This window comes from Phyllobates terribilis, unplaced genomic scaffold, assembly GCF_046119375.1.
Source record: "Phyllobates terribilis strain yellow unplaced genomic scaffold, ASM4611937v1 Scaffold_4__5_contigs__length_816908805, whole genome shotgun sequence".
In the NCBI taxonomy this organism is placed as follows: Eukaryota; Metazoa; Chordata; class Amphibia; order Anura; family Dendrobatidae; genus Phyllobates; species Phyllobates terribilis.
The window spans coordinates 703,256,797-703,280,290 of NW_027362764.1; the positions used below are offsets into that span (position 1 = coordinate 703,256,797).

General features: G+C 41.9%; 1 protein-coding gene across 3 annotated transcripts in view; it reads left to right on the top strand.

The window, feature by feature from the left end:
* Nucleotides 1–23,494, top strand: part of VPS13B (vacuolar protein sorting 13 homolog B) — a 1,155,013-nt gene that overhangs the window by 1,001,164 nt on the left and 130,355 nt on the right. For all 3 annotated transcript variants that reach the window (XM_073679617.1, XM_073679614.1, XM_073679615.1), the window contains exon 43: nt 15,230–15,391. In XM_073679617.1, coding sequence (XP_073535718.1) covers nt 15,230–15,391 — 162 coding nt within the window. The remainder of the gene's footprint in view (nt 1–15,229; nt 15,392–23,494) is intronic.

A 23,494-nucleotide genomic window follows, 5' to 3' on the forward strand; every position in this document is an offset into this window, starting at 1 on the left:
GTATACGATCCCGGTCACTGCCTCACTATACAGAGTTCAATATTGTATTTTATTTGTTTTATTCTGAACATTTATTTTTCAAATCTTTTTTTTACAGCACTTACATTTTTTTATATTTATTGGTCCCACTTGAGTACTTACCGTATTTTTCGGACTATAAGACGCACCGGACCATAAGACGCACCTAGGTTTTAGAGGAGGAAAATAAAAAAATAAAAATTTAAGCAAAAATGTGGTCATGATGCACTTTTAAGGGGGAGGGGTCTTCTGCTTACACTGGTATAGGGGTAATGTCCCCCAATTCTGACAATATCCCCCATCCTGGGATATATGCCCCCCCCCTTCCTTTTATACGTGGTCCCCATCCCCATCCTGGTATGCCTGGCATCCCTCCATCCTGGTATGCGTGGCACCCCTCATTCTTATCCTGGTATGCATGGCACCCCTCATACCTATCCTTATATGCATGGCACCCCTCATCCCTGTCCTAGTATGCATGTTACCCCTCATCCCTGTCCTGGTATGCATGGCACCCCTAATCCCTATCCTGGTATGCATGGCACCCCTCATCCCTGTCCTGGTATGCATGGCACCCCTCATCCCTGTCCTGGTATGCATGGCACCCCTCATCCCTGTCCTGGTATGCATGACACCCCTCATCCCTGTCCTGGTATGCATGGCACCCCTCATCCCTGTCCTGGTATGCATGGCACCCCTCATCCCTGTCCTGGTATGCATGGCACCCCTCATCCCTGTCCTGGTATGCATGGCACCCCTAATCCCTGTCCTGGTATGCATGGCACCCCTCATCCCTGTCCTGGTATGCATGGCACCCCTAATCCCTATCCTGGTATGCATGGCACCCCTAATCCCTATCCTGGTATGCATGGCACCCCTCATCCCTGTCCTGGTATGCATGGCACCCCTCATCCCTGTCCTGGTATGCATGGCACCCCTCATCCCTGTCCTGGTATGCATGGCACCCCTCATCCCTGTCCTGGTATGCATGGCACCCCTCATCCCTGTCCTGCTATGCATGGCACCCCTAATCCCTCTCCTGGTATGCATGGCACCCCTCATCCCTGTCCTGGTATGCATGGCACCCCTCATCCCTGTCCTGCTCTGCATGGCACCCCTAATCGCTGTCCTGGTATGCATGGCACCCCTAATCGCTGTCCTGGTATGCTTGGCACCCCTAATCCCTGTCCTGGTATGCATGGCACCCCTAATCCCTGTCCTAGTATGCATGGTCCCCCTAATCCCCATCATACTTCACATTAAAAAAAATAAACACTCCTACTCACCTTTCTTCTCTCCTCCAGCGCTGCGTCCGTTCTTCCTGCACTGATATATCCCTGTAAGCCGCACATGAAGTCACTGCCATGCGCGGCTCACAAGGAGAGATCAGCTGCCGGAAGTCACTGCTCCCCACGCCGGGACTGTATGCGCGGGGAGCAGTGACTTCACCACATGGGCGTGGGGAGCAGTGAATATTCATTTTCTTTATTTGCGGGTACAGTGTAGGCTGCAGTAGGCGGCTGCTGCCTCCTGTGCCCCGCTCCTCCACCGATACCGCTCCCCCCACACCACTCATAAATATACCCCCCCCAACATTCGGACTATAAGACGCACCCCCCATTTTCCTCCAAAATTTTGGAGGAAAAAAGTGCGTCTTATAGTCCAAAAAATACGGTATGTATTGGTAATATTCTGTACTACATATGCAGTATAGAGCATTACCCAGCCTCTCAGTGTTAGGCCTCTTTCATACTTCCTGGTATTTCCGGTACTGGAAAAACACATCCATGTCCTTGTGTGGCATACATGTGGCAACCGTGTGCCGCATCAGAATCACACGTACCGGCACCTGGTAATCAGCGGTACAGCCAGTGTTGTTCCCAAGCACCGGGTGCTGGAGGCATCTGTCTTCATTGTCCCCTGCTTGTGCTACGATCAGCAGGGGACAATGTTGAGAGTTGTATTCAGCCCCTGATGTCTCCAACAAGTGTAAAAATGAGAAAATAAACACAATATACCCACCTTTACACCTAATTTCCTGAAGTCATTGTCCCCTGTAAACAAACCAAAACTAAAAAAGACCAATATCCCTCACCTGTCCGAAGATTAAATAATCCAGTGTCCCAAGCCGTAATTCATCTGACCGACATTTCTTAATCATCGTGACTTGAGGCGAGTGCACATGCTGAGGAGCAGGGGAGAATAACTCGATGTTGCGAGCGGGCCCATGAACTACGCTGAGCTCACTGAGTGACAGAACGCCGCTCACTGAGCTCCGCGCAGTTCAGGAGCCCGCTCGCTGGAGCGAGTCATTCTCCTCTGCTTCTCAGTGTGTGTGGTCGCCTCCAGCCACTGCTCACACTGATGGAGAAATCTCGCACAGATATATTACGGCGTGGGATGCTTGATTATTTAATCTTCGGACAGTTGAGGGATGTTGTTCTTTTTTTATTTTTGGTTTGTTTACAGGGGACAATGGGTTCAGGGATTTAAGTGTAAAGCTGAGTATAATGTGTTGTTTATTTTATTCTTTTTTTTACTCTTGTTGTAGACATCAGGAGCTGAATAGTACTATCAACATTCTTCCTTGCTTGCACTGATGTCAGCGCAAGCAGGGGACAATGATGAGACTTACCTCCAGCACACACCTCTTTGGCACAGTGCTAACTGTACCGCTGATTCCCAGGCGCCGGTGCGTGTCACACTGATGACTCAGATGTCATCTGTGTGTCATCAGTGTGCATATTTGTGGGACGTTTTGCGGAAAAAACATACCGACATGTGCTCAGAGCCATTCATTTGAATGGGTCTCCATGTGTAAGTGTCTCCAGTACGTGTGAAAACTGGCACCACACGTACTGGAGACACTGACTTGTGAAAGAGGGCTAACACTGATCGGTTGCCTAATAGACCGTGCAGTCTACTAGACTTTGATCTATGGCAGACCTGGAGGTCATTTAGGTCTCCAGTACCCATAGTAATCACCAGCTCTCCGTGATAGTACTGCAGAGAGCCGATGGAGAGATACAAGGGAGTGATCTCTTTCTGTCTCAATCTATACTTGCTGCAGTGACTTTGATCGCAACAAGTAAAGAATTAATTAAGCTAAGCAAATACTGGCGGCACTCAATTGCCTCTGCTTCATCTCTTATAGTAGGGGAAATTGAATTCTGCCAAGCAGCATTTACCTGAGGATTAGGTGAATAACCACTGCCCTTTCGTGTCCTAATGGAGAGTGGCTCGTCTATTAGGATGTGAAAGGGCTGTTCAATGACAGGGAATAGTTAATAGCTGAGTTACTGTGTTGGGAACTCAGGCAAACAAATGTACGTCTTTTTAGTTGATAACAATGTTTGAAAAGATATATATTTTTTTATCTGTAATATCACCTTTGACAACCATATTGACATTAGACCTTCCTATACGGTATCCAAATATAATTTCAGTCCCAAATAGAACCCCAAATTTCAGGTCCCTTGTACGTTTTCCTCAATATTTGCATATTGTCCTTTTAAAGGGACTTTGTCAGCAGGATTTTGCTATTTAATATAAGAGCAGCATAATGTAGGGGTGGGGACTTTGATTCCAGTGATGTGTCACTTGCTCAGCAGCTTTCAGTAGTTTCAATACAATCAGTGTTTTATGAGCAGGAGATTATCACTGCAGGACTAGGTGTCTCATGCCAGCCAGTCCAGATAATCTATATAACCCCGCCTCATCACTGATTGGCAGCTTGCTGATAATGCACACTGTACACAGGAAGCTGGCAATCGGGGATGTGGGCAGGTTATACGCAGCTCAACATTCTGACCACTGCTACATCTACAGCAGAGAAAACAGGGATTCTATCAAAATGGCACCAAGCATTCCAGTAAGTGACACATCGCTGGAATCAGGATCTCTGACCCTACGTCATGCTGCTCTCAGATTACATATTAAAAATAATCCGTCAGCAGGTTTTGCTAAGTTGAGAATGTTTCTAAAACACATTTATCCTGTTTAGATTTCCTATTAGTTGTATGGTGAGGAAACTCATTGCCATAAAAATGTTCTCCTTCTAGCTGCAGCTTCCTTTCTAATTCGTTTTTGTGGATAACCCCTCAACATAAACTTTTTACTAATATTTTCAAGATCATAATGTACTTTATCAGATGAAATTCTACTTATTCTCATGTACTGACTATGAGGGGGGCTTTTGAAAACATGAGGACCATGGTAGCTATTAAGATGTTACTTTTGTCTGTCGGTTTACTAAACAACGAGCTTTCCAGCTTGACATCAAATTTCACAAGATGTACATAAAAATAATCACACTGGTGGCTGTTGTAGTCAATGAAACAGTCTGTATATGAAATTCATTGAAGATTGCCTTATACTCCTTCCATTTCTCAGACTACTCCCCATTTGTGAACTTTTGGAACCCTTGAAAGTATGATATTTGGGGGGATTTTGAGGTCTAAAGAATTTTCTGTGATTTGTATTTATTTTTTTTTAGGATAGACCTTCAGCTCCAGAGACTTTATGGTCCCACCCCCAGATCCCCATTAATAAGCAAAACAGTTGGGCAATTTGAGAGCAGTTACGGGACTCTTTGGTGCGGTACGGGACACATTGATGTTTTGCAGCATGGATGTGTCATTTGTACTTTCAGCATTTCAGTAAAGGGGCTGCTTTGCTTCTCCTCTCTTTAAAGCGAATCTGTCAGTAGGATCAACCCTCCTAAGCCATCATTATGGGCATAGAAAGTTAAATAAAATAATACCTTGATAACTGCGATCCAATGACTTATTCCTAAAAAATCCATGTTTTTCTTAATATAAATGAGCTGTTAAGATCTATGGGCCGGACATAGATCTCCCTGAGAATCTGCCTCCAGAGCTTAATTTAAATGAAGGCTTTACCAGTGTGAGAGATGTAGATAAGGAGAGCAGACTGTCAGTCATTACATGTCTCACACTGGTAACACCCCTTTAATTTAAAATAAGACCTGGAGGCAGATTGTCGGGGAGATCTATGTCCGGCCAATAGATCTTAACAGTTCATTTACATATTAAGAAAAATGTGGATTTCTCTGGAAAAACACTTCGAATCTCAGATATCAAGGTATCATTTTGTTCAACTTATTATGACCTGCATGCCCATATAAATGGCTTAGGATGGTTGACCCTACTGACAGATTCCCTTTAAGCTTATTGATTGCAATTCTGAGATTGGGACCCCCAGCAATTGCACATTGATGACCTGTCTTAAGGAAGCTCGAATAATGTTAAATCTTGGAACACTTGATTAAGTTCACTCACACTTGTGATTTAAGGTTACATTGAAGTTTTGGCTTAGAAAACCATTACATAAGGCCAGGTTTCACTCCCTGCCGTCTCACCAAACAGCTGATTTTACGGGGATAAAAATGCAACCAGCCAGGCATTTTCCCCGCAGTGTGCCAGTTTATGAGGAACGTGGTATTACATGGCTGCCATCAAGCTAAATGGCCTTCCATGTAATACAAGGAGGACAACTCGAGGACAACCGGCCCGGAGCAGAGACATATGGACAGGGGCTGTCCTTATAAATCAACCCCTTTATTTCTAATATTTTTAGCAGCCCTACCATACACGATGTTACACATGCGTCACCGATATCTAGCTTCTTAGAACAGAAGTTGACCTTTCTGAAACACTTCATTTGCAGAAGAACGCAAGTCATTAATCTTTAGGGTATAAGAGCCACTTGGACACAAAGCACGCGCTGGTCAATTGCAGCCCATAGCGAGCCTTTAACGGAGTGCTTGTGCAATATTATAGATGTGCCATGTGATTCTCTTCAAGAGCCGTTTGTCTCTTGTAATTAATAGTATGTGTAACATTGGGAGCCAGAATTCTTCGCCCTAAACCCCCTTGGCTAATAAAGCTATCCCCTCGTCCTCCCCTGGGTGCTCTGGGTGCTCCTCCCATGAATTAGCTGAAGAAAAACAAAAGTCCTTTTTATTTATATGACTGAAGAGCCGGGGAAGCGTTGGGATTAATTACCTAACATGGCACTACAGCAGCCGCACTAGTAGAAGATAAAACATCTGTTTTATATCAAACCTTCTTTTTTAAGGGCATTCCATGGCTGCGCTTGTTGCAGGAGGACATTTGTAAAACAAGAGCTAGTGTGATGTAAATCCTTGCAGCTGGTTCAGATATCCCTGTAAAAACGCTGTTTTTTAGTGTCATGTTTTCAACTGTGCACTTAAACATAGAATTTTATTTTTTGTTCGCCTTCTTATTGGCTACAGAGGAATATCCAGAGCCATTAGACCGCTTTCATACAGTCCATTGGTAACAAGATACTGGGATTTTTGACCTGGGTCGGACACCTGCCTTTTTACAGTGTATTCCACCTAAAACATTGAAGGGGAGACTTACTATGCCTCAACATCTTAAACTAGTTTGTAGTTTAGTAAGAAGCCTCAAATCTATATAGAGACGCCTCTTAATAAATGTGGTGCATCTTGAGATGTCCTACAGGGGTTGTCTTATTTTAGTAAATGGGTATAATTGCATAGAGCTTGTAAAAACAAGCAATTTTGCAATTTACCTCTTATTAAAAATCCTCTTGAGTTCTCCAGATGGAGGAATTTTTCAATTCTGTGTTGTACAGCTTGTTGCCAAGATGGTAGGTCTCCTAGGCAAGGTTCGCACATTTGCAATCTGTTTGCAAGCACTTCTCTGAAGTTGGCGGGACCTCAGTGTTCCTGCGCTTCTCCCATGCTGCACATGCAAATTTGCCTTTCCTAGCAGCATGTGGGAGCGACGTTAAAGCCAGCAGCTCAGCCACGTTACCAACTTTGTCTGTCAGTTCCTGGAAGTAGGGACATGGAAAAGCCCCTTTTAAAGGGGTTTCAAATAGCTTTAGCCAATAGGCTAAACTGATTTTTATTTATCCTCTCGAGGTCCAATGCTGCCTCTTTGCTGCAGCAGCGGTGATGGAGAAACCAATATGGAAACTTTTAGGAAAAACTCAAGTGGTTTCACACGTTTGCCAGTTTTGATCAAATCAAGGAGTCGATCGATCGGAGACAAGAGCACACAACCAATTCTGTCTGTGTCCCAGACTTGTCTGCATTCAGATGCCTGGTTACAAGTTTTTATTACAAACCACAAAGATAAGGAAAGTGGGAGTGGCTTACATTACTTTACCTGAAAAAGAAGATAAGTTGGGAAAAAGAAAGTCGGAAATTATGTATTCTGCTGCTTTCCTTAGGATCTGGCTATATCTAGTTTACTATACGTTCAGAAACAAATGAAGGCTTTAATACGTCTCTATATCAAAGACAACACCCTGTTATTTTTGAATAACACTTATAAAGCTAATATTAAAATGCCAAATTATCAAAGATTTATGAATTGTCTAAATAATAAAGCAAAGTATAAATATTTACCATAACAGCGGTGACATCACTTTGACAAAGATGCAGTCAATCGCTGAGCTCAGCAGTTCATGCTGTTTACATTGGCTTAGCCACTGAGCTCCTTAATTGGCTGGACTCTGTAGTCGTAACGTCACAAACTAAGCTGTACTCAACATCCCCGGGTCCAGCATGGCTTCTCTTCCGCTGCTTCAGTATTGTTGATCACTTGAGATCAACAATACTGAAGCAGCAGCAGAGAAGCCGTGCTGGACCTGGGAATGGTGAGTACAGCTCAGTTTATTTTATACATTTTATGGGATAAAAATTATTTGAAATGGGGCAACCCCTTTAAAGCCAAAAAATGAAATATATTTTTGCTATGAGCTGATGTATTGTGCGCCTCTTTTGGTCCATTTCTTATTAAATGTAGAGCACAGTTAGCTACTTCCTCTCCTACTAATTCCAGCCCACTTTTGTCCGCCAAAATTGCTCCAACATTTTCGACCAAATTTCAGACTCATAATCAACCAACTAATAGATGGTGTAAAGCTTTTAATGTTGCACCAACTTTTTGAAACATCTTGAACCTCCTTGTGCAAATACCCCTGCAAATGTGATTTGGGCTGTAATCAAAATCATGGTTCTCTAAGTAAAGGGAGATGTATAAGTGCAGATACAACTGATGCCAATCTCATTTATGTGGAATTTTTTGGAACACAGATAATTTAGAACAATTTCTGATTCATTTTGCGTAAATTGCCAAAAATAGTTGCTGCCATTTTACACATTGCAAATGATTGCGTCAACCAGAGAATGATCACATGACCTTTAGTGTGGCCAAGTGAGCTTCCCGTGGCTTTCAGTTATCACATCACATAATGTAGCACTGCCAATTAGGAGAACTATCATAGGCTGTATAAAAGCAGAGGCAGGGAATGCAGCAGCCGTTTCTCATGAATTTGGAGAGTAAGAAGATGCCGCTTACTCACAGCTTAGCCATAGTGATAAAGAGAGAAAGCTATAAAATACTGATAAAACTGTATGGATAGTACACGGCAGTGAAGAAAATTAGTGCACAAGGAAAAGAGAATAGTGTCATACATATCTTCTCAGAGCTGCTGGAGGCTTTGGAGTACATGCGATTAACAGAGAATTGATTCACCACAAATTTAATTTCCTACAAAAATTCTGCAAAACTGTCAAATTTGTATGTCAAAAGATTCAGCTATCTCTACGAGCATTTTCACATTAATAAACTCACCCATTCTAGTGATTGGAGGTGTATCCGAGTGCTTCCCGTTTTTCACAGACTGGTTGGTAGGAAAAGTCTAGGAAACCTCTATCAGTTTTTTTCTCTCATACAGGATAAAAATACATCTGGATGGTAAATATGTACATTTGGACCAAAAGCAGATGATAATCTGATTCGGCACTTTGATGAGAATCATGTAGCCTCAACCTTTGCGTTTCAGCAATGGACCTGCGTCTTAATCAGACCTTGCAAATGTAAGGCTGGTTTCACACATCAGTTTTTTTGTGTGTGAAAGAGCCCTAACAAAAAAGGAAAATGTGACCCCGAGTCACTAGTCATGGACAAGATATGGCTAGTCAAGAGGTCCAGGGTCAGAAACCGAGAGAGCTCTTTATAAACAGAGGGATGAGACAAAGGCACAGTCAGGTCACAGTTCTGGGTCAGAATTCCAAGAAGGTAGCTGATCAAGACAAAGGGACTAGGCAAATGGATGGTCAAAGGCAAGGTCCAAGGTCTGGAAACAAAGAAAACAGGAACTTAGAGCAGAGAGCAAACACACACCATTTGAGCTAAGCTACAACTGGCAAGGTCTGATAATAGCTAGCCAGTTAAATAGCTAGGTAATCACCCAGAACGGGTGACACCTGGAAGACCCTGCAGTCCTGGCCATATTGAGCAACTGGGCTGTCAATTATAATATTGACAGCCCAGCACGCCCCTGGTTCAGATTGGACGATTGACGATACTGACAGCGTGGTGGAATCGTTACAGAAACCATCCATATATGCAGCTAAAAAAAGGAGGGGAATAAGTTGACATTATGGCATTACACAAGAGTCAACAGAGTAAATTTCAATTGCTAAATCATGGACCTATAGAAAATGTCAAAGGGTTGTTTTGTACTTACAATAAGAGTTGCACAAGTTAAATACCAGGCTACAAGGGCTTACAAAAGTGATGCAATTGGATGAATAAAGCATAAAAACTAATCTAGAGACATCAAACTGATAAACTGTGAAAAAAATATAGAAATGCATGAAGGAAAATATACACAGATACAGTACCATAACGCAAGCAGTACAAATGTTTCACTGTAGCTAATCACCATCACAAAGTGATTTAAAAGAACATATGCAATATAGCAATAGAAAGAAAATATATATATTCTATATGTGCTATATATGTGATTCCTTGAAGTTTTAGGATAATGGTCAATTCAAGTGCATATAAAAGAAAGTGATTGTTCTTAGAATAAAAGGCAAAAAACAAAAGGCTCCAAATCGACCAGGTGAATCCTGAAATTATCTGCTGATGGATCAAGGACAAAAGCTGCTATATATCTTCTGTCTTCTATTAGGGGACAGCCAGCACAGGAGAGCCCTTACTTGTAAGACTGAGCTCAGAAGAGTGTCTGAAAAATTGAAATAGGCAGATTGTCAAATGTATGGTTTTCTTTTTGTCCGTAAAGAGTAACTATCCATTTAATTTTTATTTCATAACTAATAGCACAAACTGAAAATAAGAATTTTTGGAACAGAGAAACTGCTTCTTTCTCCGCCAGGACTGATCTTTCATTTTCAAAATTCTCAATTCACAGGTAAAATCTGTATTCAGTGAAGACAGAATGTTACATTACTGAGATTGTAGATGGGAGTTGATAAGATTTTATACAGATGGAAGGGGGGATGACAGAACAGGAGCTCTGCTTTTAGCTCCTCCCCCTCTCCTCTACATAGAAGATGACAGTTGCTACTGATCAGAGTCTATCTCAGTAATTTAAAAATCTGTCTTCACTCAATGCAAGTTTTACCTGGAATTTGAAAAAATTGAAGATAAATGATAGTCTAGGAGGAGAAAGAAGCAGATTTATCTGATAAAATATATTACAAAGTTTCTTATTTTCACATGCACTATTAATTTATGCAATACGATGACGTATAGTCATCGGCCGAGTCCCTGCTTTTGATTCGGGCTCCGGTACTGAGCCCGCATCTTTCCCCTCATTTAATGGCTGATTTACTCATCCATCAAGTGCCTCAAACAGCTGTGGGTGGATCCGTGAGACACCCGCGGCTGTTAAGTTAAATGCACTCTCAGTCACTGAGCCCTGCGTTTAACATGGGCAGACAGGAAGCTTGTCATAAGTTACCGCCCATTGGCGCCTCTGTCATGTGATCGCGGGGCTCCGATAGGTTATCATGACAGCCGGGGGTCTGCTGTGGCCGGCGTTCATAGGACATGATGATTTTTGCAATACATAGCAGGGCTTCTGCCCTGCTATGTATAGCACAGACGATCGCAGCTTCAAGTCTCCTAAGGAAACTACTAAATACGGTAAAATGTGAAAAAAAAGTTTAAAAAAGCACAGAAAAGTTCAAATCACCCCATCTTTTGCCTCATTAAAAATAAAACAAAACAAAATGGGGCGTTTCTGAAAGCAGCGATACCAAATATGTGTAAAAATACACATATTTTGGTATCGCTGCTTTCAGAAACGACCCAACTGTCAAAATATGAAGTAAATTAATCCGATCAGTATATGGCGTAACAAGAAAAAAATCTAAATGCCAGAATTAAGTTATTTTTGTTACCGCAGAATTGCAATAAAAGGCAATCAAAACACCGTGTCTACCCCAAAGTGGTATAAATAAAAATGTCAGCTTAAAGCGCAAAAAATAAGCCATCTCACAGCCCCAGATCACAAAAAATTAGAACTTTACAGGTCTCGGAAAATGACGAAAAAACGCAAAAACATTCTTTCATACAAATTTCTGAATTTTTTTTCACCACTTAAATAAAAAGTAAATTATACATGATTGATATCTGCTTATTTGTACTGACCTGGGGAACCATATTACCAGGTCAGTTTTACTATATAGTGAACATGGTAAACAAAAATCTCAAAAAACACTTGTGGAGTTGCGCTTTTTTTTGCAATTTCAAAGCACTTGGAATTTTTTTTTACACTGTATGGTAAAATAAATAGTGCCATTCATAAGTTCAACTCATCCCGGAAAAATCAAGCCCTCATACAGCCATATTGATGGAAAAGTAAAAAAGTTATAGCTCTTAGGAGAAAGGAAGGAGAAAACGAAAAATGGAAAATCACCCGGGGGTCAAGGGATTAAATCACATCCGTTTAGAAGTTCAAGTGTCTGTATTGGAGGTCCGCAATAGGGGAAAAAAATGACATTCACTTTTTTGTCCCCTTTTTTTGATCGATCAGAGAAATATGGATTCCGCACTCACTAAATTTAATGTGCGAGTCTTGTCTCCAAATTGACTTTATAAGAGTATATTTCACTTATTTCACATGAGCCGTGTGTCCAGAAGAAAAAAAGTATTCATCAGAAATGTGCCATTGACTCTCATTAGTCCTTTTTCTTAACAACGCAGGAAACAATAATACACCTTTCTGAACGTAGCCTTTAATGGAAACAGTTGGGGTATAGGTTTATAGAGCATAGCTGTAAATCAAATTCTCTTCTATATTAATGCTCAATAAAAGGAGAAATGCAAAAATGACTGCGAACTGTCCCCCCATCGTGGTAATTGCCAATCCTCCTTCCTATTCTAGAGTTTCCCGCGTAAATAGAAGGTAACATTATGATCATGTAGGGCATTTCGCCATGTCAGCCGGTGAAGTAGGGACTTCCGTACTGTTTGATAATATTGAACATTGGGAGGTAAGGAGTGATAGAGTTGTGTATGTCGGTAAGTGAAGCCATGTGTCACCCGGTACACGGCTGACAGGTACGATGGAAGAACGGCTTTCCTGATTTATAAAGGGATTTGGCAATGTTAACATGAGCTACAGGAGGACATATTTCTGTAATTGTTTTAGTAATTTTCTCGTTTCCTCTCGTGTCATGGGTACTTTCCACCACATGTAGAATGGTAAATGAATATCTTGTGATTTTTTTGTATGTAGATGGTCTTTACTAGTCCGCGGAAACTGCTGTCCATATAAAGATTAAAAATGACATATGACCCTATATATACTTTCCGGCCGAGACCTCTTTTGTCATCTCACATCTCTGTTTTTTTCCTTTCCAGTGGGTGCATCAAAAAATTCACTAGGTGCAATGCAGTAGAGATCACAGGAGCCCACTCTACTCTTACTTTAGAAGGGGTCAAATGTGAACAGTGCTTCCAGCCGATCCGTTTCCTTTATATATATATATATATATATATATATATATATATATATATATAAAATTTTAAGTGAGATGGCGCTGCTCTATATCACAGGCTGTATCGGGTATTTCTGTTTTTGAAATATAAGCAGACCTTTTTTTCTAATCTCAGATAACTTTTTTAACCCTTTCTCGCTCCTTTGACGTTAAAGTACAGTGTGATCCGCAGATCGTTGGTGCACCTAGGCGTACTATTAGGGTTAGGTGATTGAGCAGGTAATACTGCTACCATCATCAGTGGGAAGGGGGCGGCTGTAATACATAGCTTCATGCTCGCAGTAGGTATGGGCGGACCCATGGATGTTCGGGTTCTACCCAACTTTAGTCCAAAGTTCTTTTTGGTTACAATAACTCTACCTGAACTTGAAACAGAACCGAACCCCATAAAAATCAATGGGGACCCGCTGTAAAATGTTTGTAGTAAGAGCTACGGGGCTGCCAAAGGAAGCAGAGTGCTCCTGTTTTCTCTGAGCCCCTTCCAGAAGCTTATTTTCTGTGCTCTACAAAAGGGTTCACTGTTAAAATTCAACAGACCGGATCCTTCTCTCCCAAACTTCATCTATCAGGGAAAAATAACGAGACTGCCATTTAGACCCGTTGCCCCACTATCAGGGCTTTGGAGTTGGTAAGCCAAATCTCCAACTCCTCAATTTCCATGACTCCACGACTCCCTCCTACATGGCTCATGTTTAAGTGATAAATTTACTGTAGCACAGATTCATCTCTGCTAAAAGTCTAGACCCTTAGATCAGGAATAGGACAGACATTTATAGGACATTTCATAACTTTCCCAAATTCTGATGAAAAAATATTCCCCACAAACTGCATTGAACTACTGTACCCAATTTATTATATATTTTAGGAGTCAGAGTTGGTCCATTTTTTACTGACTCCACAGCGCTGCCCACTATCAGTATTTGGTCAGTATTTTTTCTCAGTACTGAGAGCCAAAACCAGGAGTGGGTGATAAATGCAGAATTGGTGACTTGTTTCTATTATACCTTCTTTCTGATTGTTCCTCACCTGGTTTTGTCTCCCACTCCTGAAAAAAAATACTGACCAAATACTGACCACATACTGATAGTGGGGCCGTGGCCATAGACTATAAATCCTAAAGACGCTCCTGTGTTCACTATGAGAGGGTTGTTGCCAGACTCATCTGCTAAAGGCTATTTCTTTGCACCGAGCAAAAGGATCAGCCATTGAAATTCAACAGACCGGATCCTTCTCTCCAGCGACATCATCAATCAGGAGAGAGTCAAGAGACCCCCATGCACATTAGATGATGGTTGGACGGTCCCACTAAAATCGGCAGGTTCTGCCAACTTTTATCCAATGTCTATTGAGGACTTAAGCCATTACCATATATTATTATTATTGAAAAAAAAAGTTATGTAAAATGAAAATTCCTTTTTAGGATTAATTATAATAATAATGAATATTAAAGGGAATCTGTCACAAGGTTGTTGTCGTAATCTGAGAGCAGAATGATATAGGGACAAAGACCCTGATTCCAGCGATGTTGTCACTTGAAGGTCTGCATGCTGTCACTTTGATACAAAATACAGTTTTCTCTGCTGCAGATCTAGCAGTGCTCTGAATGCTGAGCCCTGTGTAACCCTGTCCACACCACTGATTGGCAGCTTTCTGTGTATACTGTATATTTACAGAAAGCTGATGATCAGTGCTGGGGGCAGGGTTACACAGAGCAGATGGACTACATGGCACGAGACGCCTAGTCCTGTAGTGATAACCTTTTGTTGATAAAACACTGATTTCATTGAAATTGCAACAAACAGCCTTGTAAGTGACACATTGCTGGGATCAGGCCCTCACTCCGTACATCATGGTGCCCTCAAATTACATAGCAAAAATTTGCTGACAGATTTACAAAAAAATAAAATTAAATTAACAAAAAAATTACACAACATGCTATTTTTTTTAATTAAAAAAAACCCACACAATTACAATTATCTGGTACTACCATAATGTTTTAATACTTAATATAAATATATATATTTGTTATAAGTCAGCAATTAATAACATAAACATTGTAACAGTGTGTCTTTAGTTTTTTACTGTTATTTTTTTGTGCTGGTATCCTCTATAATCATACTTGTTGAAACAACACCTCGGCCTGTTAAAAAGAAGACCTGCTGTAATGCCGTAAAAGTGAAAAGCTAGTATCTCGGAGATTCTAAAGTCACATGTGGCCCTGTAGGCTGAGCGTGGCCTTGTTTTTTTCTTTCTGAATGTTTGGCTTAGTGGCCCTTCATCATAAGTGCAGTGAACAATAGGAGCGAGCGCTGACGACAATGAGAAGATATTTTAACATTTCTCTATTAAAACAGTCTGTTCCTTCTCTTTCAGAACCAGAGCCCCGAGGCAGAGGAGCTGATCTACAGTCATTTTGTCGTCTGTAATGACACACAGGAGACGCTGCGGTTTGGCCAGTTGGATACTGACGAGAATATTTTGTTGGCCAGTCTCCATAGCCACCAATACTGCTGGCGCTCACACAAGTCCCCACAGGTATAAATCAAAGTGATTTCTGAACCACCCAATTTATTTAATTAAGACATTCATACATTTTCTCATGGATTCATTTTTTCGAAATAACATAACAAAATGAAAACTGTAAGTGGTTTCCCCAAAAGTATTTACTGCATCTTTCTGCACGCACGAATCTTCAAGGAGTTGTCCAGGGAAATACACATGTATTTTAAACATGTACACATGTTTAAAATAATAAACACCCTGATACTCGCTTTCCCCAGCTCCACCGCTCCTTCTCTGGTGTATCTGTGAGACTCGTTTACTGGCTGCAGCGGTGACGTCACAACTACACTGCACGTTCCTGCTGCAGCCAATCACTGAGTTCAGCAATGATGTAGATGGGGGGAGGACAAGAGCCGCTAAACCCAAGCAGTCACTTGCACTGTAATGTGACGTCACGAATGCAGCCAGTAGACAAAGACTGAAGCGGCAGTGGATAGGCAGCTGTGGACCTGGGGAGGGTAAGTGTCATACTTCTGGGTTCGAACCCTTGACTTTATGTTCGGCTTCTCTCACCGCCGAGCCACAGCAGATGCACCTATTCTCCGGGTGTTTAGTATCTTAAACTTGCTGTAGTCTTTTTTAGAGTAACGGGTGTTTTCATTTACTTATCTGTCTGCCCTATCACCTTTTGAGTGCGGCTTTATATACACTGCTCAAAAAAATAAAGGAAACACTCAAATAACACATCCTAGATCTGAATGAATGAAATATTCTCATTGAATACTTTTTGTTCTGTACAAAGTTGAATGTGCTGACAGCAAAATCACACAAAAATCATCAATGGAAATCAAATTTATTAACCAATGGAGGCCTGGATTTGGAGTCACCCCCAAAATTCAAGTGGAAAAATACACTACAGGCTGATCCAACTTTGATGTAATGTCCTTAAAACAAGTCAAAATGAGGCTCAGTATTGTGTGTGGCCTCCACGTGCCTGTATGACCTCCCTACAACGCCTGGGCATGCTCCTGATGAGGTTGCGGATGGTCTCCTGTGGGATCTCCTCCCAGACCTGGACTAAAGCATCTGCCAACTCCTGGACAGTCTGTGGTGCAACCTGACGTTGGTGGATGGAGCGAGACATGATGTCCCAGATGTGCTCAATCGGATTCAGGTCTGGGGAACGGGCGGGCCAGTCCATAGCTTCAATGCCTTCATCTTGCAGGAACTGCTGACACACTCCAGCCACATGAGGTCTGGCATTGTCCTGCATTAGGAGGAACCCAGGGCCAACCGCACCAGCATATGGTCTCACAAGAGGTCTGAGGATCTTAACTCGGTACCTAATGGCAGTCAGGCTACCTCTGGCGAGCACATGGAGGGCTGTGCGGCCCTCCAAAGAAATGCCACCCCACACCATTACTGACCCACTGCCAAACCGGTCATGCTGAAGGATGTTGCAGGCAGCAGATCGCTCTTCACGGCGTCTCCAGACTCTGTCATGTGCTCAATGTGAACCTGCTTTCATCTGTGAAGAGCACAGGGTGCCAGTGGCGACTTTGCCAATCCTGGTGTTCTGTGGCAAATGCCATGCGTCCTGCACGATGTTGGGCTGTGAGCACAACACCCATCTGTGGACGTCAGACCCTCATACCACCCTCATGGAGTCTGTTTCTAACCATTTGTGCAGACACATGCACATTTGTGGCCTGCTGGAGGTCATTTTGAAGGGCTCTTCCAGTGCTCCTCCTGTTCCTCCTTGCACAAAGGCGGAGGTAGCGGTCCTGCTGCTGGGTTGTTTCCCTCCTACGGCCCCCTCCACGTCTCCTGGTGTACTGGCCTGTCTCCTGGTAGCACCTCCAGCCTCTGGACACTACGCTGACAGACGCAGCAAACCTTCTTGCCACAGCTCGCATTGATGTGCCATCCTGGATGAGCTGCACTACCTGAGCAACTTCTGTGGGTTGTAGAGTCCGTCTCATGCTACCACAAGTGTGAAAGCACAACCAACATTCAAAAGTGACCAAAACATCAGCCAGAAAGCATTGGTACTGAGATGTGTGTGTTCCCACCTGCGGAACCACTTCTTTATTAAGGTTGTCTTGATAATTGCCAATAATTTCCATCTATTGTCTATTCCATTTGCACAACAGCATGTGAAATTGATTGTCAATCAGTGTTGCTTCCTAAGTGGACAGTTTGATTTCACAGAAGTCTGATTTACTTGGAGTTATATTCTGTTGTTTAAGTGTTCCCTTTATTTTTTTGAGCAGTGTATTTCCCCCCTGCTGGTATTTCCTGATGGTGATAGTCTCATTTGGATTTTCAGCCATATTGCTGTAATTTAAGCCAGTCAGTGAAAGATCAGCTAGGGTTTATTTCTAGAGTTTATTTCTTTATTTAAAGGTGGGTCTTCTAAACTATGGCCCATTTAAGCTGGCCATACAGATAACATAGCTAATGGCCTGCTCTAATAGATGCTATCTTCTCCATACTGATACATTCTGCTGAGATTGTGATTGATCACACTTGGGGAGTTTCTGAGACATATATGTACCGATGTGTCCACCCTTACATTCCCAATACATTTTCTTGACATGCTAGCAAAACTATCAACATGCCACGATTTGCATCACAAACATAGACTCAGAGAGCATAGACTTCTCCCAACAGAATGTCTCAAAATCATAGTTTTTTTTTTTCCCAAAGCCGGTCATCTCGTGCCACTCACATTGAGAAATGTCGAGCCAAGAGGGAAGATAAAGAAGGACCCATCTGTATGTTCCTGACAACATAAATAGGAGATATGACTATACCTTGATCATTAGGTTAGGCGGTTTACACCCTACTTGCCGCATTTCCTGATTCCCGGCTCCTGCTCCACACAGGTCCTCCTTGACATGAGAGATCTTACATTTTACGTTATTTTTCTACTAGATTTCTGCATACCTGCACCCGCAACAGATGTTCTTGACAAAGACCGTTCCCGGTCGAAACATTGGTCAAGATCTGTTTTTGACTCCTTGCCGCATCAAAATAAATTTACATTGCAGCAAGATCCACAGTCATTTCATCTTCTTTTGTGGTGCTGAAGTTCCAACCTCAACTATGCCTTGATCATTAGCCAGAGATTACATAGTTCTTCCTTGTGTGCACGTCAATTTATTTATTATTTATTTATATAGCTCCATCGTATTCCACAGCACTTTACAGACATTATGGGCGCTGTCTCCGTTGGGGCTCACAATCTACATTCTCTATCAGTATGGTCTTTGGCGTGTGGGAGGAAATCGGAGACCCCGGAGGAAACCCACACAAACACGGGGAGAACATACAAACTCTTTGCAGGTGTTGTGCTTGGTGGGATTTGAACCCAGGACCCCAGCGTTGTAAGGCTGTAGTGCTAACCACTGAGCCACCATGTTGTGTGAATCTTTCCGATTCGCTCTACATACCCCTGCATCCAACAATTACAATTTCTAGGATTCTGTATATTTTATTTCATCTCGAAAAGAAAAGATGCAAAGAGCAGGTTTTCTAAAGGTCTTTGTATGTTCCTTTGGCGTAAATATAAAGCCCTGAGCTTAGATAAATAAGGCTATTACATGTTTGGGGAAATTTTGGAGCATGACGTAAATGTCTAAACTGACCATGGACGCAAAGCAACAGGGTGTTTTATCAGATTGTAGTGTAAAACGCCTTAAATCACCTTCTAAAAATTCCATGACCACTTTTAGCTTCATAAACCGCTCATTACACCGGGTTCACTTAATACACAAGATGTAGCGATATGCAGCCTTTATTTATGCATACTCCTGATGTTTTCTGCCAGGTTTATTTATTTTTGCATGCTTATGATATCGTAGTAACAGCACTCATTTCTTATCGGAACGTAAAGGGGTCAAGTGGTTTATATAAAGCGGCTACAAACATTTCTAGATCTTATTATAGTACATTTTCTTATTGGAGTCTACTTATATGTAGCGCTGACGGGACACCATCATGTATGTGACATCAGCTTTAGTTTTTGCTACATTACCATAGACTCTGAAAAAAATGTTATTAGCACCAAAGCCTAACAGTGTAATCTGTCCGGTCCCTGTTAGCCCCTGTGCCAGAGTATATTTAGGTGCAAAAATAATCTACAGTCAGATTACAGTTTATAAAAAAAGGTGATACTGTCCCTTTAACACAGTCATTTGTATTAGTAGAAGGGCCCTTAAGGAGTCTTAAAAATAGAGAATCAAAGGGTTATTCTCAACGTTGCAAGTTATCACCTATCCATATCTTGATAATCGATGGGAGTCCAACCGCTAGGACCTCACCAAATCCTGAGAACAGGGCTCTTAGGAGCCCCTTTTTTATCCATGGACTGGCGGAGGAAGCCGTGTGCTTTACTCAGCTGTCCACGAAAGTCTTATAGACATTGCATAAAGAGGAGGCGTGCAGAGGCTATTGACACTTAAAGGGGTGTTCCCATCTCCAGTATCCTATCCCAATATGTTGTAGGTGTAATAATAATATTATTAGCAAAGACCTCCAATTAGAAATGTAGTATAGTTCTTCTGATTTGCTATGTTGCTTACCCCATGTTTCAGGCATTGCAGTAGCTTAGGCTTCCATGGTTACGACCAGTAACAGCTAACTGTCACTATATGAGTGGTCGTAGCCACGTCGTAACGTGGGGTAAGCAACATAGCAAATCAGAAGAACTATGCTACATTTCTAATTGGAGCTATTGGTTAATATTATCATTATTACAAATATTACATATTGGAAAAGGATCTTGGAGATGGGAGTACCCCTTTAATTCTGAAAGAGTATTTCAGAGCAGTGTTGTCCTGATTGGTCGGGGGTCCCAAGGTCAGACCCCCATTGATAAGCAAGTTACCACCTATCAGTCGCAATGTTAGAAATATCCCTTTAAGCTTCTCATAGAAGTTTTAATTTTTGTGCTTTAATTTTTTCTTTCCCTTATTCTAAGAACCATAACTTATTTTTTTTGCAGGACAAGCTTTAGTTTTCAGTGACACCATTTATTTTGCCATGCAGTGTACAGTGTTCATTGTCTGGTAAAATGACCTGGAAACATGATTGTCTAATTCAGTGCGATTATGGTGATACAAAATTTGCCTTGTTATATATACATATGTGTGTGGTGAAATAATATGTTACTCTTTGTGTCGCCATTTTCCACGACCCATGACATTTTTTTTTTCAGTTGATGAAGCACAGTGAGGGTTTGTTTTTTTGGCACGGTGAGCTGACCTTTTTTTTTTTTAATTGCATTTTTTTTAGGAACATGTTCGGACACCCCCTTCTTCCACCCTTCCTCCAATCCCCTCCTGCAGTTCTGGTGTATCCATTTTTTTTTCTTATTGAAGTGTTAACCCTACAAGTTAATTAATGTTATAATTTGATATTTTGGACTTTTTTGGACTTTGCAATACCAGACATGTTTATTTCTTCCTTTCTTTATTTTTAACGAAAGATAAAATGCTGGGGGATTTAAATTTTGATATTTTTAAAAGCCATTTTTTTATGATTCACAATTTTTTTTTTTTGTCCCCTTAGGGGACTTGAACCTGCAATGGTTTGACTTCTTGTACAGTCATGGCCAAAAGTATTGAGAATGAGACAAATAGTAATTTTTCCAAAGTTTACTGCTTCATTTTTTGTAATGGCAATTTGCATATACTATTGAATGTCAAAGAGTGATCAGCTTAACAGCAATTACTGTACTTGCAAAGTCAATATTTGCCCAGAAAATGAACTTTAACCCCCAAAACACATTTCAACATCATTGCAGTCCTGCCTTAAAAGGAGCAGCTAACATCGTTTTAGTGATTGATCCATTAACACAGGTGTGGGTGTTGATGAGGACAGGGCTGGCGATCAATCAGTCATGATTAAGTAAGAATGACATCACTGGACACTTTAAAAGGAGGCTGGTTCTTGGTATCATTATTTCTCTTCAGTTAACCATGGTTATCTCTAAAGAAACACGTGCAGCCATCATTGCACTGCACAAAAATGGCCTAACAGGGAAGAGTATCGCAGCTACAAAGATTGCACCTCAGTCAACAATCTATCGCATCATCAAGAACTTCAAGGAGAGAGCTTCCATTGTTGTCAAAAAGGCTCCAGGGCGCCCAAGAGAGACCAGCAAGCGCCAGGACCATATCTTAAAACTGTTTCAGCTGCGGGATCGGACTGCCAGCAGTGCCGAGCTTGCTCAGGAATGGCAGCAGGCTGGTGTGAGTGCTTCTGCACGCACTGTGAGGCGGAGACTCTTTGAGCAAGGGCTGGTTTCAAGGAGGGCAGCAAAGAAGCCACTTCTCTCCAGAAAAAACCTCAGGGACCGACTGATATTCTGCAAAAGGTACAGGGAGTGGACTGCTGAGGACTGGGGCAAAGTCATTTTCTCTGATGAATCCCCTTTTCGATTGTTTGGGACATCTGGAAAACAGCTTATTCGGAGAAGAAGAGGTGAGCGCTACCACCAGTCTTGTCTCATGCCAACTGTAAAGCATCCTGAAACCATTCATGTGTGGGGTTGCTTCTCAGCCAAGGGAATCGGCTCACTCACAGTCTTGCCTAAAAACACAGCCATGAATAAAGAATGGTACCAAAATGTCCTCCACGAGCAACTTCTCCCAACCGTCCAAGAGCAGTTTGGCGCCCAACAATGCCTTTTCCAGCATGATGGAGCACCTTGCCATAAAGCAAAGGCGATAACTAAATGGCTCATGGAACAAAACATAGAGATTTTGGGTCCATGGCCTGGAAACTCCCCAGATCTTAATCCCATTGAGAACTTGTGGTCAATCATCAAGAGACGGGTGGACAAACAAAAACCAACAAATTCTGGCAAAATGCAAGCATTGATTATGCAAGAATGGACTGCTATCAGTCAGGATTTGGTCCAAAAGTTGATTGAGAGCATGCCAGGGAGAATTACAGAGGTCTTGAAGAAGAAGGGGCAACACTGCAAATATCGACTTGCTGCATTAACTCATTCTAACTGTCAATATAACCTATTGGTACTCATAATATGATTGCAATTATATTTCTGTATGTGATATAAACATCAGACAAACACTAATAAAAACCAGAGGCCAGCAGATCATGTGAAAATATCATTTTGGTGTCATTCTCAAAACTTTTGGCCATGACTGTACTATATACTGCTATGCCACAGTATTGCAGGAAGAATCATGATCTCCTATGGAGCTCAGCCTGTGATAGCCAGCCTTCAACAGACCCCCGGCTGCCATAATAATTCAACGGTACAACCCCTCAATATATATGCCGCTATCAGAGATTAACAGCAGCATCTAAACAGTTAACAGCCACTGCCGGAGCTCTGCTGTTAGAAAGAGATGCAGGCTATGTAATATGGCCAGCATCTGCCTCTTATGGAGGGAGATCGGCTTTTATTTCCCCCCTGCGTACTTGCGAACCCCTTCCCAGGACGTTTATTCATGTACTAATGTGGGAAGGAAGGTATCAGAGGGGATTTCCAGAGAGTATAACAGAGAGACTCAAAGTAGTTTTAAAAAAACCTTAGTCACCTACAGCGACATAGAAGGAGCAGAAACAATCAAAATAACAAAAACATCAAAATTTATTTAATAATATACAGAAAAAAATATTCATAAAGTACAGAAAAGATTACATAAATAAGAGTATAGACAAATTGAATAAATAATAAATTGAACAGACTCGAAGGCGCAACAAAAAAGCAATGAATCGCCCTGGGGATCACGTGACATTGTTACTCCAGCAGTGTAGTGTAAATTTCCCCCTTGTAAAATAATAACACTTATACTCACCTCTACTGATGAGCGCAAGTGCTCGTTGCTCGAGTTTGCCTACGGTGCTCGGGTATTCTCCGAGTATCGCGGGTGCTCGAGTGACGTGTTCGGGTCCCTGCGTCCACATGTTTTGCAGCTGTTAGACTGCCACAAAACACACAGGGATTGCCTGTGTATGTCAGGCAATCCCCCCATGTTTTGTGGCTGCCTAACAGCCGCGAAACATGCGGGTTTGGGGACGCGAACATGTCATTCGAGCACCCGTGATACTCGGTTCATACCCGAGCACCGTAGGCAAACTCGAGCAACGAGCACTTGC